General features: G+C 39.8%; 1 protein-coding gene across 6 annotated transcripts in view; it reads left to right on the forward strand.

Annotated features, from left to right (window-relative positions):
• Positions 1-9,623: 9,623 nt before the first annotated feature.
• The window catches only part of LOC307256000 (cyclin-Y-like), a gene marked incomplete at its 3' end in the record, with an annotated part of 31,257 nt that continues 21,449 nt past the window's right edge, over positions 9,624-19,431 (forward strand). For all 6 annotated transcript variants that reach the window (XM_080034846.1, XM_080034847.1, XM_080034850.1 and 3 more), the window contains exon 1: positions 9,624-10,092. In XM_080034846.1, the coding sequence (XP_079890972.1) occupies positions 9,939-10,092 (154 nt within the window). In that variant the 5' untranslated portion in view covers positions 9,624-9,938. The remainder of the gene's footprint in view (positions 10,093-19,431) is intronic.

The following is a 19,431-nucleotide window of genomic DNA, read 5'->3' on the forward strand; positions in this document are numbered from 1 at the left end:
TACACTGGATCAGCGAGTGTCCCGTCGAATTGAGGGGAATTGGGAAAATAATAAATAGCTTGAGCTCGCCAGAATTTCGCTCTCTAGTTCATCGTATCTCTTGTGCTATTTTTCGCCTGTGAGGACTTTCTAGAAGTGTCGTTTCTACTACACTCTCTATTGCTGCTGCTTTGCGACGCCAGCCAATCACAAGCCATCCTGAGAAGAGGAACCAGGAAGTGGAAATACAGGCGCTTCCTGGATGAAAATAAATGGACCTGATGCTCATAGTACAGACATTTAAAGGAATACTTCACCGAAATCCTAGCCTGAGAAAAGGCAGAAAGAGTGTTTTATTGTCTCACTGTCTAACCCTACATTTTCCTTGCGTGACATCACACATGGTAAAATTTAGGGTTAGCATTAACAGGACAGCTGGGCCAAGGGAAGACTGAGGAAAGACTGAGGGAAGAAAAACCTCATTCATTATATTATAATAGTGATTTTATAATGATACAACGCCGGTTCCGTATGGGTGAAGTATTCCTTTAACAAAATGGCGGAAGGGTAAGCCATGGTTTGTTTTTCTCGCTACCAGCAAAGTTTTTTTCTGTGTAAACAAACGCAAAGCTTTAGCAAACACAAACACACCACCAGCTGCAACAACAACAAAAGCAACTCTACTGTGTTTACTTGATGATGTCATAGGTGTTATTAGCGCTTCTGTGATTGGTCGAATCATATACAGCTCTGGAAAAAAATTAAGAGACCACTCCAAATGTTCAGTGTCTTTTGTTTTACTGTTTATAGGCATATGTTTGAGTAGAATGAACATTTTGGTTTTATAATATAAACTACTGGCAACATTTCTACCAAATTCCCATACATTTTTTTGTCATTAAAGAGCATTTTCAATCAGTAATGTAGAGATGAAGATTGAAGAAAAATCCAGACTGGTCTCTTAATATTTTCCGGAGCTGTATATATATCCGCTTCTGTGATTGGTGGAATCATGTATTTCCTGTTTGTGCAAAAACACAATTAAGGAGAAAAATATCTTTAAGCTTTTGTCGTCAAAAAGGATTTACTGAGTTTCCCCGACTTGTTTTGTTTTTAGGTTGTGTTCAGGTGCAGCTCAAAAAATTAGAATATCATGAAAAGTTTCTTAAAAAAAATTAAACTTATATATTGTAGATTAATTAACAATTAAAAAATGTATATTACAATAAAGTGAAATATGTCAGGCCTTTATTTATTTTTTATTTTGGTGTTTACGGCGAACAGTTAATGTCATAAAACATCCAGTATCTCAAAATATATAACAATATTACATAACGCCGATCAAAGAAAGGATTTATAATACAGAAATGTCAACCTTCTGAGAAGTATGTTTATTTTATATTAATTTCACTTGATGTGTAATGAATCTAGAATATATTTAAATTTCACTTTTTGGATTAAATTACACAAATGTTTCTAAACGTTTTATTGATATTCTTATATTTTTAGATGCACCTGTAGAAGTTCTTGATTTTGGTTAAAAAGTTTATTTTTTTTCAAGGAATTGGAGTGAAGTAAAGTGAAAGCCCTCTCATGTTTTGGCAGATTATGTACAGAAAATATATCAAAATCTATTTTTAAAGCCAATGTAGAGGAGCGTTATATGTATGAGCACTTAGCGAAAAAAAAGTCCGGAAGAATCGTTATTTTTCCAATTGCTACAGTAAATGGATCGTAGTATATTTTGCTACAGTGCGTCAGCGTCCGTGTTATGGATATTTGCAGAATTTATATAAAATGTATTTGAAGAGATTCCACTGCAACAAAGTTATATTATTCTACAAAGCAAAATGTTACCTGTTAAGTTAAGTTGGTAAATATGTCAGAAAAATGTTAATAGTTTGCTCTCTAAAGTTTTCTAAAACCAGCTTCTTAAGATGGCTCAGAGGATAGCTAAACTGTTGTGCTTTTTTTTTTTTTTTCAAAGATTTTTTTTTTGGCATTTTTTTTTTTTGTTATGCTTTATTGACAGTGCAGAGAGACAGAGGTGAAATGGGGCAGAGAGGGGAGTGACATGCAGAGAACGACCGCGGGCTGGAATCGAACCCGGGTCTGCTGCTGAACCCGGACGCCTTACCAACTGAGCTAAAGGCGCCCCCCACTGTTGTGCTTTCTTTACATGTCATGCAAGCGTGCAAAAGTTTAGTTTTTTTTCAAATGATGGATATATCCATTGTGGTATAAAAACTGTATTTGATTATTATGGCTATAGATATTACAACGCTCTGTTTTAAAGGGTGATGCCAATTTTATTTACTTTTATCTTTTTGTATGTGTACGTATTTTAAACGTTAATATATATATCATCTTGTGTTGATATTTTCATGGGAATTGAAAAAAAAACCTGCTTGCTTTTTCTGTTGATGTCGTTGTTGAGTTTGTTAAAAATATATTTTATTGTCATTAAGAAAATTGACGAAAGAGCACTTCTTAAAAATAACAGTAACTTTTCGCTTATGACTGCCAAAGCTCTTTAGGTAATATTTAGGTTTAGTATTTAACTACTGTTTAGCGCAGTCATTTCACACACACACGCACGCACGCACGCACACACACACACACACACACACACACACACACACACACACACACATACACACACACACACACATACACACACACACACACACACACACACACACGCACACACACACACACATCTCTTTGATATCAGCTGAGTTTTATTTCTCTACACATTATTTTTTTGCTGTTTCAACTGGCTCAGTCTTTTAAAAGGTGTTCTCTCCTTGTTCCAATTGTGAAACCAAAACCGTATTTTGTTTATCTAATAAAATATTCAAAATGGATTGTGTCTCATTGCTCATTCTACTTCGTCTTCTGTAGCTTTTAACTTCTGGGCCACTGTGGCTCAGGGTGGTAGAGCGGATCGGCCAATGATCGAAGGGTTGGCAGTTCGAAGGGTTGGCGGTTCGATTCCCGCCCTGCCACTTGTGTCATGGTGGCCACAGTTACAAAATACTGACAGTACAAACACACAGTAACTCATGTCAAGGCTGAAGTATACAGTGCTAAGCACTGAGCTAAGGGCTTGACTCATGTCAAGCCCTTAGCTCAGTTGGTAGGGCGTCCCCCCCCATGGGCCTCGGCCAGCAGTGGACCCGGGTTCGATTCCAGCCCGCGGTCGTTCTCTGCATGTCACTCCCCTCTCTGCCCCATTTCAACTCTGTCTCTACACTGTCAATAAAGCATAAAAATGCCAAAAAAAAATATCTTAAAAAAAAAAAACACAGGAAAAGGCTGAATTGAAACAAGTGACAGATAAGCAGATTGGAAAGGATGTTTTTAAATAAGGAGCCAGTAAAATTCAATCTATTTTGTAAAGGCTATTGGTTGGTTGCATATGAAAATGAGTAGTTTCCATAGCAAATGAGTAGTTTCCATAGCAACCCCTGTTGACATAGCATTGACCTCAAAGAGCTCAGTGGCTGAGATCATTCTGTGTGTTTGTCTCCATCAAAATGAGACTTATGGATCCTCTTTTTTGTACGTCATATTTGTGTATTTCTCCCTCTCACACACACACACACACACACACACACACACACGCACACACACACACACACACACACACACACACACACACACACACACACACACACACACACACGGTCTCCAAAAGACAACACACACAAAGAAACAGGAATTTGGCTTCTAACTTTATTACTTTACACACTCACTACACAACCACACAGAGCTCTCCTTCTGCTTTTCACACACACACACACACACACACACACACACACACACACACACACACACACACACACACACACACACACACACACACACACACACACTTGTAAAATAGAGAAGAATACCAAAGGGAAACCTTGAACATCGCCATTCAACACTCTTTTCTTTTCAACTTTCACATTCTATTCAAATGTCTCATGAATTCCGAGTAACAACTGACATTCTAAACGCTTTTCCATTACATAACTACACTGTGTGTGTGTGTGTGTGTGCGTGTGTGTGTGTGTGTGTGTGTGTGTGTGTGTGTGTGTGTGTGTGTGTGTGTGTGTGTGTGTCTCTCTCTCTCTCTCTCTAACTGCTGCATGTTGAAGCCTATACGGTTTATTTTGAGTCAAGTATCAGTCAAAACGGGATCATTCAACTTCACTGGAATTATTTAACTGAATGACGGTGCTGAACTCTATCCAATGAATGAGTCAGTATTCTTTACATTGTGGTCCAAAAGGCACGAGTAAAATACTAAAAATAAATGTTAATGTTTATCTAACCTGAAAATACACCAAATGCACTGAATTCACTACTTTTAAATGTTTTTATTACACCAAGACGAAGAAAAAAACTAACAACAGAAGGCAAGGCACGGCAATTTTATTTATAAAGCACATTTCAGGCACAGGGCCACTCAAGGTGCTTCACAGGGTTAAAATCAAATAAAGAATACAAATACAAAAAAGGAACACATTTAAAACATGGATAAAAATACAACATTTCAATAAAAGAATTAAAACATTTTACCAAAAAAAAAAAAAAAAAAAAAAAAGAAGAAAAAAAATTGCCCCAAAATATTAAAATATTCCACAAAAACTATGTATCTAACCTCCAAATAGCCTACGCTAAATTCACTGGGCTACTGTTAATTTTGTCATTACACTAATACAAAACGTACAACACCAAAAAGAGAAATATGACATAGGCTATACATTACAAGTCAGGGCTAACCATCAATTAGTAATCAAGTCATAGTCAACATTTTTTATTGTTAGTTCTGATATATATAAAACAGACATCAGATTTTTTTAATCCCGGTAAAGTGTTTTTTAAGATGTAAGGGCAGAGGGTGTCATACTGTATGGAATGTAAAGCCCACTGAGGCAAATGTCTATTTGTGATATTGGGCTATACAAATAAAACTGATTTTATTTGATTTGATTTGATTTGATTTGATCAGAATCGAAATTGCGTTTATCACTGGTCCACGGTGCAATAGGAGGAATGATAGAATTTTTTTTTTTTAAATTAGATCAGTTAGATGTAATCCAACATCTAAGGATAAAATAGATATGTGAAAAAAAGCAAGAGAATAAATACTTATTAGGTAAATGAATGACTAGGCTACGATAAATAACTAGTAATAAGGAAAATACAGATTCACTCAGTGTTGAATTCACTACTGTAGGCTATCCCTCTGCTTTTGCAACATACGAACAAACAGAGGCTGAAAAGTTGCAGTGTGTTTGTGTGTGTGTGTGTGTGTGTGTGTGTGTGTGTGTGTGTGTGTGTGTGTGTGTGTGGGAGGCTGTTTAATATTACTTTGCACACTCACTACTACACAACCACATAGGCCTAGAGCTCTCCTTCTGCTTTACACACACACACACACACACACACACACACACACACACACACACACACACACACACACACACACACACACACGCTAGTCTTCTCTCCAAAAGACAACAAAAAAAACAGGAATTTCGCTTATAACTTTAGGCTATTACTTTACACAACCACACACACACACACACACACACACACACACACACACACACACACACACACACACACACACACACACACACACACACACACACACACACACACACACACACACACACACACACACACACACACACACACACACACACACACACAGGCCGCTGTTTAATATTTCATTGTGTTGTGTTTTCGAACATCTTCGTGTCAGTTTGACGCTGGAGTGGAAATTTCCACCTGGAGACGGCAGCCTAGGTTACCACTACCTTGACAACGTAAACAGCGCGGCCATAGTTACAGTCAACGACGCCCTCTGCTGCTCAACACGCAACACTGCAAGAGGGACATTACGGATACAAACAAAATGATAAATGAAATGTTGGCAATTTTAAAGGGACACTGTGTAACATCTTAAGTAATTTATTAGCTAAAATCAATACCCTCATTCATAAATAGGCCTATGTCCTCGTTGGTGTAAAATCACCTCTGCCAATAATCTGAATTATCCTCCTGAGCGGAGAATTACAAATATTACTATTACATTTTGTACATTGAGCGGGCAGGTCTTATGGAGGAATCCAAGTTTCTGGAATGTCATCAGGTGCATTGTTTAGAATTTAGAATTGTTCTTGTCCTTGAAGGCCACTGTAGCTTCTGTTATTATTCTAAAGGGGTGGGGTTACCCAGGGAGCGTTGCATTCTAGAACTTTCTTGATGATGTCATATTACACACTGCCCCTGTACACAAATGTGCCCTCGTGGGACATTTAATAAAAACCTTGAACCTTGAACCTTGACAAAAACATCAGATTTTGATTTTTAATTTAGCCTGAATATTTTACATTTAGGCCTATAAGATATTGTGTTGTTGTTTTAATCTTTTAACTACAATGTGTTGCTTGATTGTGTGGGGGAAGGGGAAGAGGGCTTGGTGGTTTTGTGAACCTTTTCATGCAAAAAACATATCTTTAAAAAAAAAACTCCTTCTTCAGATACAAGAGCCTACATATATTTTTTTTAATGTTTAGGCTACAGTCAGTCAATTGCAATTTGTCAATAACTCTGGGGAAGAGTCTGTCCAAAAAGAGTGTCCCAGGCGCCCTTAGCTCAGTTGGTAGGGCGTCCCCCCCCCCCCCCATGGGCCTCGGCCAGCAGCAGACCCGGGTTCGATTCCAGCCCGCGGTCGTTCTCTGCATGTCACTCCCCTCTCTGCCCCATTTCAACTCTGTCTCTACACTAACAATAAAGCACAAAAATGCAAAAAAAAAAAGAAAAAAAAAAAAGAAAAGCCAATTCAGATTTGATTTAAAGGAGCTGAGAGTTGCAGCAGACCTCAAGTTTTTCTGGGAGTTTGTTCCAGATATTTGGTGCATAAAAACTGAAAGCTGCTTCTCATAAAAATGCCAAAAAATATCTTTAAACTAAAAAAAAATTAGTGTCCCAAGATCTGTACCATCATGAATAATACTAGGAAAAGTAACAACATTTAGTAATACAAGGATAAGCAGCCAGAATGTTTCACAGCCCACCTTCAAGTGGTCGCCATTTGTAATAAGAACGTACACTTTCGCCTTCAGATATGAGAAGATACCTCTTTCTATGTTGAATTATACTGTATGTTTGTGCAACCTGGTTTGTTGGAAGCATAATGAACGCTGATAAACGTGCCCATATAATAAGTGAACATTTGCATATTTGCGCATAATGACTTTACCCATGTGACTGTGTGCCTTTGATGTGTTGATTGTGTGTTCTTCCTTTTAGAAATTGATTATATGCGTGCTGTACACAAATTAAAACTAACCACATTAATGAGGCTCACAGGTTTTCAGGATGAGAAGTACAGATGCACTGATCCACTATATACATATATAATATATCCAATATTCTTCAGCTCTGATTGAGATATCTTGGTTTTGGGACATTAGCTCAAACAATGTCTTAGAAACCTGTTAAAGACCTACTTCAGCGGTTGGAATATGAAGGTGTATTGACTTCTGAGATCCTATGTAGTATAAATGTGAAAAAAAAAATTGAAATCGGTTCATCCTAGCCTGAGAAAAGGCAGAAAGAGTGTTTTATGGTCTCACTGTCTAACCCTACAGTTTCCTTGTTGTGACATCACAGTAAGGGTCAGGATTAACAGGACAGCTCGGCCAAGGGAAGACTGAGGGAAGAAAAACCTCATTCATTATATTATAATAGTTATTTTATAATGATAGAACGCTGGTTCCGTATGGGTGAAGTGTTCCTTTAAAATCAGAAATCCAAAAATAAAGTATTTTTTTAAAAAAAGTGTCCAGTTTTATAATATACCCTAATCTTTCCTGAATATATCATTAAAAATCACAGACATGGGGTTCAGATATAGGCTACTGTGTGTTGGCTCTCATCCAGAAAGGGCATTTATGTATTTTAAATGTCATATTGATGCACTACCACACGTTCACCAGAAGATGGCACTATTTGAACTGTCAAACTTTTTGACACTTTTTTTTCAGCACAGAACATATTCACGGTGCTTTAAAAAGCTTTTGCAATTCAATTTTAAAAGTCAATACACTTGAAGGAGGATATCTTAACCCTAAAATGACCAAATCCCGAATCACACACACAGAAAGTGGCCTATAGATAGCTTTTTTATAGGCGTACCCTTTGATATTGAATATAAATAGCCATTATGATAGCCTATGCTGTAGGCCTAATGTGTTTCCCCCTATATTATTTACTAAATTTAAATGGCAAAAAAAGGTTTTATTCTTATCAATTAAATAAACTCACTGTAGGCCTATAGCAGCTTTATTATCAGTATATTACATCCTTATATCAGCTGTCTCTCTGACCCTCCTCTGTCTGTCTGTCTGTCTGTCTGTCTGTTTCTCTGCGTTCCAATACCCAAACTTCCCTACTATTTAGTACGCCAGAAAAAGATTTAGGATGTCCCAATACATGCAGGTCAATTGTAGTATGCTGAAAATACATAAATGCCCCTCTAACTCCAATAGCATTTTGGAGTATTCGTCTTTATTCTTGACATTTCTCGACATAATGAAAACAAATCTTCCTCATCTGATTTTTTTTTCTCTCTCCTGTGGCCCTAAAACTCTTCTGTACTTTAGTATGTAGTGTAGTAAAAAGAAAGAGTATGTGATTTGGAATGCAGGGAGTCAGATAAGGATTTTTGTTTTCATTATGTCGAGTAAAGTCAAGAATAAAGACGAATACTCCAAAATGCTATTGGAGTGAGTGTGGGGCATTTATGTATTTTCAGCATACTACAATTGACGTGCATGTATTGGGACATCCTAAATCTTTTCCTGGCATACTAAATAGTAGGAGAAGTATGGGGATTGGAACGCAGGGTTTGTGTTTGTTCTCCGCTCTGTCATTTGTAACCACCCACTTTGAACCGGAACCTTTTTCTCTGTGGATTTGCACCAATACAGTGTCGGTCTCTCGCTCTGACAGCAGCCGCGAGACACAACAACACACACACACACACACACACACACACACACACACACACACACACACACACACACACACACACACACACACACACACACACACACACACACACACACACACACACACACACACACCGCTGTGTAGCCGTACTGTGCGCCCATCGCCACTCATCTGGAAGCGAAGAAGCAGGATATGCGTCCTGTTATTACAATGCCTGTTATAATAACAACCGTGGACGTATGAATTCGGTCTATAACAAATTGAATAACGGAAGCCCTTTGGACTGTTACATGCATTGGAATATACCGGTTTAACGTGACATATTATGATAGCCTACATTCTTCGGTGTGACAGCGTCTGATAGACCGACAGACAGAGAGGATTCCATGGGCGCGAGTGTTGGCTACTGGACATAGGCTGTGTGATGCACCCCGCTCGCAGTGGTGATAATACGGTGACTTGTTCGCCTTGGTACCGCGGGGTTTAAGCTACTGTTTTGGGGCGATACTTTCATATTTCATCCACTGGGAAGGATTGTAAACACACCCACACTTTGGCTACCTCTTTCTGGGGTCGTACTTGGCTACTGGACGTATACGATAATGCACCCTATGCGCTTTGGTGATATACGGTGACTTGTGTGGGGTTAAGCGACTGTTTTGGGCGATCATTTCAAGCGTATTTCATCCAGTGGAGAAGGACTGAGGATAGTAAACGCACCCGCACTTTGGCTACCTCTCCTGGGGGTCGTTAAAGGGGAGAGATAGGCTACTGGACATACGATGGTTTGGTGATATACGGTGACTTTTGTGGGGTTAAGCGACTGTTTTGGGCGATCATTTCAAGATAATTTCATCCAGTGGAGAAGGACTGAGGATTGTAAACTCATCCGCACTTTGGCCACCTCTCCTGGGGGTCGTTAAAGGGGAGATTTTAAGGCCATGGGGGGCACGACCTCTTGCTGTGTGTCTGCCAGCCCCAAGCTGCGGAGAAATACCCACTCGAGGCTGGAGTCCTACCACCACGAATCCGATCTCAGCCGCGAGGACACCGGCGGACATCTGCAGCACATCAGCGACAGGGAGAACGTGGATGGTAAATTATTTATTTTTTAAAGTTTAATTTTAAAGTTTTTTTTAAATGTTTTTATTGAAAATTATAATACTATTTATTTATTTATTTATCTATCTATCTATCTATCTATCTATCTATCTATCTATCTATCTATCTATCTATCTATCTATCTATCTATCTATCTATCTATCTATCTATCTATCTATCTATCTATCTATCTATCTATCTATCTATCTATCTATCTATCTATCTATCTATCTATCTATCTATCTATCTATCTATCTATCTTTCTTTCTTTCTTTCTTTCTTTCTTTCTTTCTTTCTTTCTTTCTTTCTTTCTTTCTTTCTTTCTTTCTTTCTTTCGGACAATTCCACACAATACACAATTTTCTCTCTCATATATTCATACATCTTACTTTGTGTTGTCCGAAGGGTGACGGAAGAATGTGGATGGTGAATTGTTTTTATTTTTTATTTATTTATCCTCGAAAGATCAATGGAAGAAATGAATGGTCAAATCAATGGTTTAAATGAATTTAGGCTAAGTAAAAATAAATAGTTTTTTTTTTAATTTTTTTATTGAAAATTGAATACAAAACTGTTTGTAGGGGAGAAAACATAGCCAACATCAAAACTACAGATGTAATAGCCTAATCAGTGTTTCTGTGGCCACAGGGAGAACGTAGACAGTAAACATATAATTAATAATAGCTCTATATAATCAGTGTTATTATGTTGTCACCATGACATGTACAGTGTGACCATACCAAGATAAGCAGTGATTAAGTCATGTAGCCTAATGATTGTGTGGAGCAGCTATAATAATAGAGCAATTATTTATATCCCTATTGTGCTTTATACTGCAGGTGAATTATTATTATTTTTTTAACCTTTATTTATACAGGTAAATCCCATTGAGTCCGAAGACTCTTTTGCAAGGGAGACCTGTTCCCATTTACACGTTACCATTCACACACAAATTCATTCACCGATAGCAGGCTTACTATCGACATTCACACGAGGCAAGGTGGGTGAAGTGTCTTGCCCAAGGACACAACAACCATGACACAGGTGGCAAGGCGGGGATCGAACCTCCAACCCTTTGATCATCGGCCGACCCGCTCTACCAACTGAGCCACAGTCGCCCCAAAATTTGTGTAACATCTTTTTCACTTTTTCCCTATATAAGTAGGCTACAGTATATGCAGCCTCATTTATAACAGGTTTACGCCTACTACATATGGATGAAATATTGTCCAAAGTTTTTACAGAACGGATTTTTTCATTTTATAGATCAAAAGTAAAGTCAACATTGATAACCAGATACACTGTAAAGCCTTATTACATGGGTGATATTCACATGTAACAACAGTGATACTGTGTAGGCTATGGGAAGAAAATGTCATTTCTAAGGCCACTACAACCTTCAAAATAATATGTTATTTTGAATACTGGGAGATCACTTTTTGAGCTCTTTACTCAATCAAATCAAAACCTTTCTCATATCCTGGAGAAATAGTTACTGCTATATATAGCTCTGGAAAAAAAATTAAGAGACCAGTCTGGATTTTTTCTTCAATCTTCATCTCTACATAACTTATTGAAAAATGCTTTTTAATGGCAACACATATATTGGAATTTGGTAGAAATGTTGTCAGTAGTTTATATCATAAAACCAAAATGTTCATTCTACTCAAACATTTGCCTATGAAAAGTAAAACGAGAGACACTGAACATTTGGAGTGGTCTCTTAATATGTTTTTCCGGAGCTATAGATATGGATATATGGTGAGCACATACTCCTTTGTGGTTGCTGCCTCTTTGTTTTCAGTCTCAATTGCATGAAAGAAAATGCAGCTATGGAAGCTAGGCGCCCCCCCCCCCCCACTCCCACCCCCCACCATTGACACATGCTAATGTCTATTAACAACAGACCCATTCACGCTGGAAAACTGTCTCCTAAATGGGCTGCCTATTATACAGCCCGCAGCCAAACATTACACATACAAATGGATTTCACCCCTAGACTCTGTAAAACGATTCCTTTATTTTCAAAGGGGCGGCGTGATCGGAATTATGTTTCATAACATACAGCTCTGGAACAAATGAAGAGACCACTCCAAATGTTCAGTGTCTCTCGTTTTACTCTTTATAGGCATATGTTTGAGTAGAATGAACATTTTGGTTTTATAATATAAACTGCTGACAACATTTCTACCAAATTCTAATACATTTTTTGTCATAAAGAGCATTTTCAATAAATTATGTAGAGATGAAGATTGAAGAACAATCCAGACTGGTCTCTTAATTTAATCCAGAGCTGTATTGTAAATAGGTTCAATAACTATCGGACATTGTATTTTGAAATCGCTTCATCCAATAGGCTACATCCTCTCATTTCGCCCTCTCCTTCCAGTCCAATACAGTGGTAATACACAGCCTAGGCTCTGTAACCGGGCAGGGCATGTTGCTATCGACGGTGGGCTTTCCTTTGTTGACAGTTTACAGAGCCTAGGCTGTTTATTAACAATGGATTTCCTCCACCCACCACAGTGTACAAACAGTACAGGTAGTGGATCATGAGGAGATATTCACTGATTTCTGACAACAATTTTTGACAGCAAATGTTCTTCAGAATCGCTGACTCCACAATTCAAAGTTCAATTTCAGCTCTATACAACAATCGAAACATTTAAGAGACCAGTCTGGATTTTTCTTCAATCTTCATCTCTACATAACTCATTGAAAATGCTCTAAATGACAATATTTTTTTTTGGGGGGGGGGAGATTTGGTAGAAAGGTTGTCAGTAGTTCATGTTATAAGACCAAAATGTTCATTCTACTCAAACATATGACTATAAATAGTAAAACGAGAGACACTGAACATTTGGAGTGGTCTCTTCATTTTTTCCAGAGCTGTATATATTACTTTTGTGTCTCCATTATTGCACTCTTTATTAGAATCAGAAACCCATAATAACCAACATTTGTTCGGCAAAATTGAACAAATATATAAAGATATATTCAGATATTCAGATTATGAATGACAGTCGACCAACACTTCTTAAGGACTCGTGCTGTGCGTTAATTGAAACAGCAGCGTGGCTAATATGTTAGCTAGCTGCTCTATTATGTGTATACAGACAGTATGGTGGAGATTAGTGGGCTACACACACACACACACACACACACACAAACAAACACAGAAATACACACACAAACACACACACACACACACACACACACACAGACACACACACCACGCATACACAGACACACACACCACGCATGCACACACACACACACACACACACACACACACACACACACACACACACACACACACACACACACACAGAAAGGCAGCTGTGAGCCTGTGTCAGAGCAGATAGTGAGTTTCCACCAGGGAAAGGTGATTGCCAAGTAATACCTCAATAAAGAGCGTGACGTTGCATGGATGAGTAAACGTAACATTTTCCTATGATATGATAGCACTACAGCTACTGAGCAAACATTGTCACGTATACTTAAAAGCCTACTTCACTGGTGGAAATATGAAGGTGTATTGAACTCTGAGATCCTATGTAGTATAAATGTGCAAAAACTTTAGAAATCGGTTCATCCTAGCCTGAGAAAAGGCAGAAAGACCCTATATGTTCCCATGTGTATAGGGTTAGGATTAACAGGACAGCTGCTGGGCCAAGGGAAGACAGAGGGAAGAAAAACCTCATTCATTATATTATGATAGCGATTTTATAATGATATAACGCCGGTTCCGTATGGGTGAAGTATTCCTTTAACCATTTACTTCAAATAATGAACTGGCAAACCTAATAAAGTAGTTCAATATGGACTGTAGAGCCTGGATACACCTCTCTGAATCTGTTTATCCTTTGTTTATTTTCTTTCTCATTACAGTAATGGTCGTGCTCTGAGAATGCTTATATAATTCATAACAACACAAAGCACACAGTTTGCCTACAGCGACGTGAAAGAGCAGGAGATAGGTTTGCACTAATTGGCAGATATTGTGCTGATGCGAAAAGGTTGTGTGAGGATGTGTAGTGGTGTAATGAATGCCTTTGGTTTGATCAGAATTGTATACAGGCTGCTTACATGTTCTATTAAAGGAATACTTCACCCATACGGAACCGGCGTTCTATCATTATAAAATCACTATTATAATACAATGAATGAGGTTTGTCTTCCCTCAGTCTTCCCTCAGTCTTCCCTCAGTGGCCCAGCTGTCCTGTTAATCCTAACCCTACATTTTACCATGTGTGATGTTGTCACACTAGTAAAATGTAGGGTTAGACAGTGAGACCATAAAACACTCTTTCTGCCTTTTTTCTCAGGCTAGGATGAACCGATTTCTAAAAATGTTTGCACATTAATACTACATAGGATCCCAGAGTTCAATACACCTTCATATCCCCACCGGTGAAGTAGGCCTTTAAAGTTTAAACTAAGCGTTTCTCTGAATCTTTCCCCAGCTGTTTAGCTCTGGACAGAATCCAAGGTCCAAAGGTCAGAGCACTGAGATGTGATGTCAAACTGTGACGTAATGTAGTGAGCAGATTATCTGTCTTTAAAAACAGAAGGTGTTGTGGGTCGTTTCAGGACGTCCATGTATGTAATCCCCCCCCCCCCCCCCCACTCACCCCCCCCACCGCCTGAGTGACATAACAGACCAAACTGACCCACACACTGGCCTCACTGTCTGATGTTAAACTGGAAATCAAATTCTGTGAAGGTAGGCCTATAGTGCGTGATTTGGTTAAAGCTGGGATATGTGATTTCTGATTGGTAAAAAATTAACACGAGCTGTACACTTTGACCAATCAGAGCGAGGCTCCGATTCTCAGTTCTTATTGGCTGTTGGGACTGTCCATTCACTTTGGCACGACTTTGTTGGTGTAGAGCGTGTCAGGGAGGGACCATAGGGGAGGGACCAAAGAGAACAAGTGGAGCGGTTGACGTATTTGGATTCGAATCTCTATCCCAACTGCCATTTTCTCCCCAAATCCTCCACCCCAGCTTTAACTGGGGGTGGTTGATATATTGTTCCTTCCGTAACCACACGAAAAATGATACTCATTGCGGAGAATGCAAGTTTTGGATTTTGCCGTTTTGGAAAAAGCTGTCTTTTATTTTCATTGGTAGATGCAGTTGATTTGGGGCGGCAGTGGCGGCAGTGGCGAAGTGGGTAGGGAGTTTGCCTCTGGTGTGCAGGGTCGGAGGTTCGATCCCCCGTCTCCCCGCCACATGTCGAAGTGTCCCTGGGCAAGACACTGAACCCCGAATTGCTCCCGACAGTTAGCTTAGTTAGCTTAGCACCCTAGTGCTAAGCCTACCCTGCGTGGTAGCTGCTGCTATCGGTGTATGAATGTGTGTGTGACTGGGTGAATGTGTACAAAAACAATGTAAAGCGCTTTGGGTCTGTGATAAACGGAGATATAGCGCTATACAAGTCCATTTACCATTTGGAGGGAGGACGGTGTTCTTGGTCTTTGCTTTCATTTCTATGGTGAAGTGACTTATACCTGCAGTGTGTAGAATTTTGGGTTTTATTTCCTCGCAAATTTTGTAGAAAGTAATTATAATATCCATAAGTACATTTAATTTAGTGCATAATAGCTGAACATTTTTTTTTGAATTATTTTTTCCCTTAGAAAGGGTCTCATATATGTCCATATTTCTGCATATTTTGGACCAAGGCCTAGTGCCGCCATCTTGAAAGTGTCATAGTTGGAATGTCATCAGGTGCATTGTTTAAAATGTAGAATTGTTCTTGTCCTTGAAGGCCACTGTAGCTTCTGTTATTATTCTAAAGGGTTGGGGTTACCCAGGGAGCGTTGCATTCTAGAACTTTCTAGAACTTTCTTGATGATGTCATACTACACACTGCACCTTTAAAAGCTACAGTAGCCTATATGCCATAATCATTACATTATATGACAAATTGGATCAGGGATATTTGCACATTACCAGTATGTGTTCCTACCAGTGGAATCAGAAGATGAAACTAAAATACAGCTGTTGGAATCTCTAATATCTATGATTATAACTGTGTGTGTGTGTGTGTGTGTGTGTGTGTGTGTGTGTGTGTGTGTGTGTGTGTGTGTGTAAATTCAAATGTCTGCAAGTTGAGATAAAATTAAACTGAAGTAAAGTGAGGTAAAGGTGAACAATTCTGTATAAACACAATTGACTAACCATCCTGCAGTGGAGAATGGATGAGAGATGAGAGGGAAAGACACACACACACACACACACACACACACACACACACACACACACACACACACACACACACACACACACACACACACACACACACACACACACACACACACACACACACACACACAAACACACACACACACACACACACACACACATACACACACGCACACACACACATACACACACACACACACACACACACACACACATTTTTAGTACTTTATTTGCGCCCACAATTAATAATAATATACATAAGGACACAAATGTCATAGATGCAAAGTTTTCTCCGACACAACTCTGAAACGTGGCCAATGCCAGTCAAACAGCTGATATTATGGGTACACACAACACCTTCTCCTCCAAATATGGCGACTGCCAATGATGGAGGACACTGAGCAGTATTTGGCAAGCTGTTTTGCGCTTGTTTTTGTAAGGCCGACAATCCTAAGACCACTAGTGACAAGCCTATGCACATGGCCTAGACTGCCAAAAATGAACACAAGTAAATGACAGTTGTAGCCCATGGAGTTAATTGTCTGTACTAGAGGGTAATATTTCACCAGCTTAGTTAAATAAGCCTCCTCTAAACTTGAGTCAAAGGTGCAGGCTACCTCCAGGATGTGCACTTTTCTACGGTGCTCATCTATTATCAAAATGTCAGGCCTGGTGGCACTTAGATCAGTAAACACAGACATTTCAGCTTCACACAAAGAGAACATATGAGGTCTAACAAAGCAATTGACATGGGTGGAGGATGTTGGTGAAAGTATAGGTGGTAAGCTTTGTACAATCAAGTTCACAATCCTGTCATGCCTGGCTATATAAAGGCTTTTATAAAAGTAGCAGCCATTTAATATATGTGACATTGTCTCAGTGAACTGTTCTTGTCCATGATGAATACATAATGATGTGTGGGTGTGTGGGTACCAGATTGACAGGTTCAGCTGGGACGGTAGAACCTGCAATCTGGCTTTGATGGCAAACGTTTGTATGTCCTCATCAATGGATGCATTATTGAAGATGATGTGGGACACAGAATGGTCAGCAGAAGGCAAGCAGGCTAGTTTGCCTTGTAGTCTTAGTCCCGTCCAGTGTTTTTGGCGTTGTCTGTGTTTTATTGCCAGCAGGGCTGCGCGACAGTTAGTGGGTGGGAGTGTGAACTCGACTCCGTCTTCCACCAAGGTGGCAGTGACGGCGATGTCCCCACTAGTAACCAATGATTCGGATGGGGCTACATTCTTTCCATTATGTGTCCAACGCAGAACGATACCAGTCCAACTACAGAGGTCGTTAAGATCCGGCCAGTCAGACCTGACACCGAACCCGATGGCGCGAGTGTCCAGTTTGCCGTTCGGTTTCCTTCTGAATCCCAGAAAGTTCGGCTCAGATTCGGAGGCGAGAGGGACTTTGCGCTTCTTAAGGTCTAATAATAGCGATGCACGGGCCATTTTCCTGACAGAGGGATCATCGTTGTTCAGCATATTTAATAAATGTGCCAACCTGGTGGCGATGTAGACCCACTCAAAATCGGGTACTCCCAAGCCCCCCTCGTGCCTACTGTGGTGGATGACGTCCCGAGTTGTGTGGGTGTTTAGGCCACTCCAGCCTCTAACTATCTGAACCGTTTTATTGTTTAAGTCTTGCAGTGTTTTACGTGTTAAGTGAACATTGGCAAAGAAGTGGTGAACCTTTGATAAGGCAATTTGCCCAATGGCATCCAGTTTCATTGTAAGCGGCAAAGGAGATGTGTCAATTTTATGTAACCTTGAAGTATAATCGGATATTATTTCTTGCACTTGTTGGTCCCAGTCGCCAGCTACATTAAATTTGTGTCCCAAGTATGCATATGTTTCATTTCGGGAATAGACTCGAATGGTTTTATTGTTGATTTTGAATTGGGGGTCGCGGTCTAGCTTCGACCGATACCACCTATTCCCGCCGCTCCTCCTTTCAAAGAACGTCGCGCACTTGGACTCCTTGACCTCCAGGCCCGACCACCGAAGGAAGGCATCAGTCTTGTGCAACATGTCCTGCACAACCTTTTCCTGGCGGGATGCCATTTGCACATCGTCGGCAAAAGCTTGTACAGGATTTGGGGAGATGGTTCCAGGTGGAGCGCTTTGGCACATCCACTCTATCCACCTATTGATTGACAGAATGAAGTTAACTGCGCTCCACGGGCAGCCCGTCTTGATCCCGATGCGCAGTGGAATGTGTTCAGTGAGCTCGGCTCCGCAGATGACCTGAACGAAAGAGCCTTGGTACACATCTTTAACGATGTCGATGTAACATTGAGGGAGATGTATTTCCTCCAGAGCTCTTAACATGATATTATGAGGGAGTGTGCCAAATGCGTCACGGAAATCGAGAAACACTGAATAAAACTTTGCACTTTCGTGTTTAAAGTCATCTATGGCAGTTTTTAGACAGAATACATGTTCATTCATGCCTTGCCTTTCTATATATGCCTTTTGTTTAGTGGACATCATGTTTGCGTCCACCAGCCATGGTAGTATGCGCCCAAGAATGCATTTCATAAACAGTTTGTAGATCGTAGGTAGGAGAGAAATGTCTCTCCAAGTGGTGGGGTCATTTGGAATATTATCTTTTTTGGGTATTCTGTGGATTAGCGCTCCCTTCCATGACTCGGGCACGCGCCTGTTAGTGAGACAAGTGTTGAAGATTGGCAGCAATTTTTCTTTCACGCTTGTTAGCTTTAACATTTCATAAGTGACCCCATCACTACCACTGGACTTATTGTTTGGCAACCTGGCTAGGACATTTCGCACTTCATCCTCTGTGAAAGGAGAGGATACTGGAGGAAACTCTGGCTCTGGTGAGAGAAGTGAGTCGGCCCATGGTGGAAGCAGAGGGGCGTCGTCTATTGAGGTACTGCCTTCACATTTATTATGATAATATGCCTGCACATCTTGAGTGTTACTGGGGCAAGGTGGTGTCAGAGGATACTCGCTGTTATTCAGTATGATTTGAATGGCTTTCTTTCTGCGATGTTGCCACAAATAAGCCAATTTGTCACGGGTTATCTTTGTTGCACGAGAGTTCCGATGTCCGAATTGCGGTTGTATTACGTCTCTCAGAAAGCGCAATTGCGCT

This window comes from Ammodytes marinus (assembly GCF_949987685.1).
Source record: "Ammodytes marinus genome assembly, chromosome: 9".
Lineage (NCBI taxonomy): Eukaryota > Metazoa > Chordata > Actinopteri > Uranoscopiformes > Ammodytidae > Ammodytes > Ammodytes marinus.